Source organism: Triticum dicoccoides, chromosome 2A (assembly GCF_002162155.2).
Source record: "Triticum dicoccoides isolate Atlit2015 ecotype Zavitan chromosome 2A, WEW_v2.0, whole genome shotgun sequence".
NCBI lineage: Eukaryota > Viridiplantae > Streptophyta > Magnoliopsida > Poales > Poaceae > Triticum > Triticum dicoccoides.
Genome location: NC_041382.1, coordinates 755,262,429 through 755,268,398, shown reverse-complemented (window position 1 = coordinate 755,268,398; position 5,970 = coordinate 755,262,429). Strand labels below are relative to the sequence as shown.

General features: G+C 49.6%; 1 protein-coding gene across 1 annotated transcript; it reads right to left on the bottom strand.

Annotated features, from left to right (window-relative positions):
* Positions 1-1,266: 1,266 nt before the first annotated feature.
* Positions 1,267-2,115, bottom strand: LOC119352307 (heavy metal-associated isoprenylated plant protein 39-like). The gene is made up of 2 exons (XM_037618987.1): positions 1,873-2,115; positions 1,267-1,778 (listed from the first exon to the last, which is right to left on the bottom strand). Exons 1-2 carry the CDS (start codon positions 1,958-1,960, stop codon positions 1,495-1,497), a joined length of 372 nt encoding a protein of 123 aa, XP_037474884.1. The 5' UTR covers positions 1,961-2,115; the 3' UTR covers positions 1,267-1,494.
* Between the last annotated feature and the right edge of the window lie 3,855 nt (positions 2,116-5,970).

Sequence of the window (5,970 nt, the reverse complement as noted above, 5' to 3'; positions counted from 1 at the left end):
TCACTATATAAACCAATGCAAGAGCTAATCTAGCAATGAGAGATGAAAGGACAAAGTTGCTAACCTTTGTGATCATTTGAATGGATGAGGGCCTTCAAATCTTGACAAATTTTGGGCAAATTTTGTGATGAACTCGAGAGGAAGAAGAGAAGAACAGAGGAGAGGGCCGGAGAGGGGAAAGGGGGAAGAACAGAGTGCTGGTGGACGAAGGATTTATATAGGACGACCTTTAGTACTGGTTCGTGGCACGAACCGGTACTAAAGGTGCTGGAGGGGCCCCACTCTGGCAACATCCTGCCACCACTCTCATTAGTACCGGTTCGTGGCACGAACCGGTGCTAAAGGTTCGCCACGAACCGGTACTAATGAAAGCGGCCCGGCTATCCGTTGGAACCGGCAGTAATGTGTACATTAGTGCCGGCTCAAATACAAACCGGCACTAATGTGCTTCACGTTTGACCATTTTTCTACTAGTGGCCATATCCATATTACCTCGATCACTTAATTAGGTGATCAAGTATATATAATATGGACATGGCATATATATACTTGATGACTTAGCTAGGATCCACATGCATCCAGTCAAACTAATCTGTGGTACTTTCACCTAATGATTTAACAACTCATTATAATGTAAAACAATCACTAAATTAAATTGAAAATACAAAATTAAAGTAAAAATAAAAAACAAAACCAAAACACACCCAAACATTTCCTACGCGCCTCCGATCGTGGTTTATCTTTAGCGACGGTTCGTGCGTAACCTGTACTAAAGGGGGACCTTTAGTACCCACACTTTAGTGCCGGTTAACGAACCGGCACTAAAGGGCCTTACGAACCGGTGCTATAGCCCGGTTCTGCACTAGTGGTAGAACACAAAAGATGTTTGATTCAATCATAGTACAAAATGAAAATTGTATGCAGTTAGAGCAGCGATTAAGACATGCGATTAACAATGTATATTTTGTGGGATGGACGGTTAGCAATTTTATTAGGTCATACTCATGCCGAGGAAAACACACGTGAGTAATAAAAACAGTCCAAAAGCTTGGAAACCTTTCGCTTTGTCAGTCGAGATGACTGACTGGCTGACTGAAAGCAACTCTCAAGTGGGCTTCAGAGTTCAAACTTTTTACTGGCGAATGAAAAGATGCACGAGCGACCAATCTGCTGCACCTCCAGTTTATTTGTGTCAATACTTTCTTATCACCAATTTGGGGGCACTCGATGAACTTTTTCTGAAAAAACTATTGCAGCACTTCTATCTGGTCCTTCTCCACACCTTGTCTTTTAACAATTTGATGATATATTTTTTCTGAACAATATACTGTAATTCTGTAGTATCTACACGTTACAAATTAAGCAGATGCACGGCTGCCGGATCACCGGCGCAACGTACACGCCTTACACGGCCAGGTACATGCCGCACGCCGTCGATCACCGGCGAAGGAACGCTGATCGATCGGCGGGCCGGCTACGAAATGTGCAACTCGATCAGCAGATGACGCAGGAGCTGGGATCCTCCTCGGCGCTGTGGTTGTGATAGTACGGGTGCGGGTGGTAGTGGTACGGCGGCGGCGGGTACCACGGCGCGTACACAGGGATGGGTTCCTTCTTAGCGGCGCCGTCCTTCTTCTCGTCCTTGGCCGGGCCGACGGAGACGATCTGTGCCGTGCGGAAGAGCTTGCTGCGCAGCTTGCCGACGACGTGGACGGGGTCGACGGTGCCGACCACCGTCATCTTGTCGTCCTTGGTGTCCACGGCGATCTGGTCGATGCCTGGGGAAGTGGCAGTGGCCATCGTCAGAGGTGAGAAATTCAGATATGGATCAGAGCTGGTGTGGAATTCAGACCGGATCAACGAGATTCATACCGTGGAGAGTGGAGACGACCTTGATGGCCTTCTGCTTCTGCTTGTCGTCGTGCAGGTCCAGCTTGAGCACGACCTTCATGGCGGCCATCGATCCAACAGTCCCGCCGGGACGGACGAACTCTTGGGCGGTGCGCGGCCGAGGCCCGAGGCGCCGGTGGCTGGTGGGATGGGACGGAGCGGCGTGCGGCGCTTCGTCTTGTTATGTGCAAGGGAGGAAGAGAGCGCGGTGTAATCTGGGAGACAGGGGAGTGACTCTCGGCAGGGGAACGGGTGGATTTATAGGCAGAAGTCTGGGTCGGGCTGTTTTCAGCGGGAAGTGGAGTGGCGACCGGCGAAGCTGCGGAGAATGCCCGCCTGACAGCGGAAACCGGTGCCTGGCTCGGTCGCTTCTGTGGTCGCCTGCGCTTGCACCCGCGGGTGGGCGCGGGCCAGGAGCCGTGTGTACGCGCGTGGAGACCCGGAGGCTGAGAGGGACGTATCGTCGTGTTGGTGGGGCGTGGTCGCTTGATTGCGAGCACGTTGACTCATCACTTGCCACTTGGGAAGAACAAAACTGCATGGTGTCTCCTTGAGGGCCAAGGCAAGGGGATCCATCAACGGAGAAGAAAAAGTGGTCATGGGATACGGTCTCCGGCGGATCGTTGCGCCTGATCGATCCGTGTCTGGAGTCTGGACACGGGATGCCCGGTCTTGGGGACACGGTGACCATGTCCGGAACGGTTCAACTCTGCACAGTGCTGCTGCATGCATGCCCGGTCTTCTCTTCACAGGACCAGGGTTGAGCGCGGCCCCCGATTTAGGAACCAAAACTTCATGGCGTGTCCTCAAGGGTCAAAAATCAAGGGGTTGCAAAGATCAACGCGCAAGAAGAGGCCGTGGGGCGTGGACTATGGCGCATCCTTGCATCAACCGTGTCTGGAACGATTCAACTCCGGGCACTACTGCATGCATGCCCGGTCTTCTTTTCTACAGTTTGTGGAATGACCGAAGGAGAATTAGCGGTGATGCGGCAGCAACGGTCCGTGCAAGGACAAAGCTGGAGTCCTGGTACACTGGCTGACTGATAGCTACTGGTGTACCTGGCTGAGCGTCACGAGTACAAAGACCCGGCGTGCTCCATTGACCACCCCTGGAAACCTGAATTCTCAAAGCATCATCAATAGCCGCGTCAAAAAACACGCAAGCGATAAAAAGCTCATTTAGCACGTGCGGAAAGTTTTCGCGCTCGAGCGATAGCGGGAAACAAGCACGCGGAAGAAATTTGTCGATCGCGCGATAGTTTTGGCGCGCCGCATAAATTGCGGCGCTCGCCACGCGTTTCTCTACACTGCCACGCGCGCCGCCTCCTCGCCATTTCCTCGTGCTTCAGCGCCCCGCCACCACCGCGCCACCATGCCGCCGCGCCGCCGAGGAACTTCAGGCTACCGCGGCGTCCGTGAGCGCCCCTCCGGCGTGTACTACGCCGAGATCCGGTCCGGCGACGTCCGGCTCGGCCTCGGCACATTCTAGACCGCGCACGAGGCCGCCCGCACATAAGACGCGGCGGCGTGGTGCCTAGAGAGGCCTCCGTCGCAGATGAACTTCCACGACGTCTACACGCGCGAGCAGGCGCAGGCCGTCGCCCCTCCTCCTCGTCTTATCACGGACCTGAATCGTGCGGAGCACCGTCGGCAGCAGCGTCGCCTCCTCATCGCCGAGGAGGACGAACGAGCCATGGCGGAGTGGCGCTGTCGCCAACGAGCGCGCCTTCTGGGCAGAGAGGACGACAAGCGCCGCGCGAAGCGGGTGGACAGGCGTCGGCAGAAGGGACTGGCCATATCGCAGTGGGATGTCATTGAAGCAGGTGGGGAGTCGTTGTTTGACTCAGACGATCCTCGTTGGGAGGACGTTTGGCTCGATACCTCGGACAACACCAGCGAGGATGATGATGATAAGGACGACTCGGAGTAGGTTGTAATTGCACCGTACTCCCTCCATTCCATAATGTAGTGCTTCCTCTATCCCCGTGCTTCAACTTTGACCGTAAATTTAACTACCAAGACCGATTGCGGCGGGAGCAAAAATTATATCATTGAATTCGTATTCGAAAGAAGTTTCAATTATATTTTTTTTCTCCCGCCGCAGTTGGTCTCGTTGGCTAAATTTATGGTCAAAGTTGAACCTCGGGAAGCGCGGGCGCACTATATTTTGGAATGGAGGGAGTAGTTTTTATTATGTAGTTACATCATAGTTTCTATTTATGTAGTTGCACCGTAGTTTTATCTATTTATGCTATGAACTATCTAAAATATCTATGTATCATTTTATCTATGTTATGACGAAAAATATTTATGTAATGTAGTCCTGAGTGTTTGTGCGAGAGCGCGCGCTGCATTTTAGCGCGTCTGCTGGAGCTACGCACGCGCTGCATTTTGCCGCGGCTGCTAGAGCCAGCGCTGTCCGCCACGCCAAACCAGACGATGGGCGCGCTGCAAACTGGTTTTTTAACGCGCCACACGTTGGGCGGCTATTGGAGATGCTCTTATGCTCCGCTAGTGCCGCACGTCGCATAGATGCATGGCATGTCTGAAATCTCTGAATTATTTTTTCTAGATGAAAGTCTCTGTATTACTACGTCTGCGATGCCAATCCAATCTGTTTGGCTCAGCTCAGCAGATTTGCAGGCCCCAACGCCGAAACTAAGGCTTTCTTTGGTTTAGAGGAATTTCATAGGAATTTTAGAGGATGGGATTCTTATAGAATTTTTTTTCTTTAGATCCCTTTGGTTCATAGGAATGGATTCCTATTCCTACATAGAATTGGTTCCTATCCTCCACATTCCATAGGAAAATAAAAAAGAGCGTAGACTCAATGAAAAAATTCCTTTGGTGTCAACCAAATGACATCTTGTTTCCTATTGCTACTCATAGGATTTGAGATACATGTCATCTCATTTCCTCCTAGATTCCTATTCCTACGATAATCCTATGCTATGAACCAAAAGAGGCCTAAGGAAGCAGCCCACTGGGTGGTGGAGATGGATCAAGACTTAACATTAAGACACAGTAAAAGTAACATAGATGATAACATCGCACTTATCTAAGCAAAATAAATGATGTAACATGTAATTAATGAAAAAAGGCATCTAGTAACATAGCTAGTTACTGTAACATCACACATATCAAAAAAAGATTACTCTACAACATAATAAATGAAGTGATGCATGACACAGCACATATGTTACTTCCCATTATGAAGATAGTAATATAGATTGGTAACATATGCATGTTACTCCCTCCGTCCGAAAATGCTTGTTCTAGAAATGGATAAAATGGATGTGTTTATAATTAAAATAAGTCTAGATACAATCATTCCAAAGACAAGTATTTTCGGACGTGAGGAATACTACTTTAAGTTACTCCCCACCGTGACTAGGCAAGCCGCACGATTTGAACAAGGGAGGGGCGCATCGCATCGCTCTCACCTGACGTTGAAAACGTGACATCACAGCCTCCTGGCCGGCTTAGCTCACCTAGTACGTCAGATATTGCAGGGATCGATGGCAGAACGGGCAGCACGACGATACGAAATATCAATACTGCTCCACAAAATGAAAAACACATAGCAGCCTCCTGGTCCCTTCGTCGCCGCCGTTGTGTTGTTGAAAAAATGGCAGTGCGAGCACTTAACCTGAGAACTGTAGAGGAGTGAGCATAATAAAAACGTTGCGGTTGGGGCTTGGGAGTCAAATTAACACATGCATGAGCCTTCACGTGGGGCCGGGGCAGTGGAAAATTACTACCGGAGCAGAGTGACACGCACTGAAGCTGAACGGGGGATGGGTGACAGTTTATCTGGTCGATCTGATATGGAACTCTCACCTAATTCTAACGCTTTTGTTGTCTCGGCTATTTGTTTTTTATTACTAGTATTATACTGTGACATCTTTTTACCCACTATAACTATTTTTGGCAATCTTTGACACTTTATTACTCCCTCCGTTCCTAAATACTTATAAGTCTCTATAGAGATTCCACTATAAACTACTCCCTCCGTTCCTAAATATTTGTCTTTCTAGATATTTTAATAAATAACTACACACGGAGTAAAATGAATGAA

Coding starts and splice junctions, on each gene's coding strand:
- LOC119352307 (XM_037618987.1), bottom strand. CDS start 1,960: ATGGCCGCCATGAAGGTCGTGCTCAAGCTGGACCTGCACGACGACAAG. Junction 1,779..1,872: donor GGTCGTCTCCACTCTCCACG/GTATGAATCTCG, acceptor CCACTTCCCCAG/GCATCGACCAGATCGCCGTG.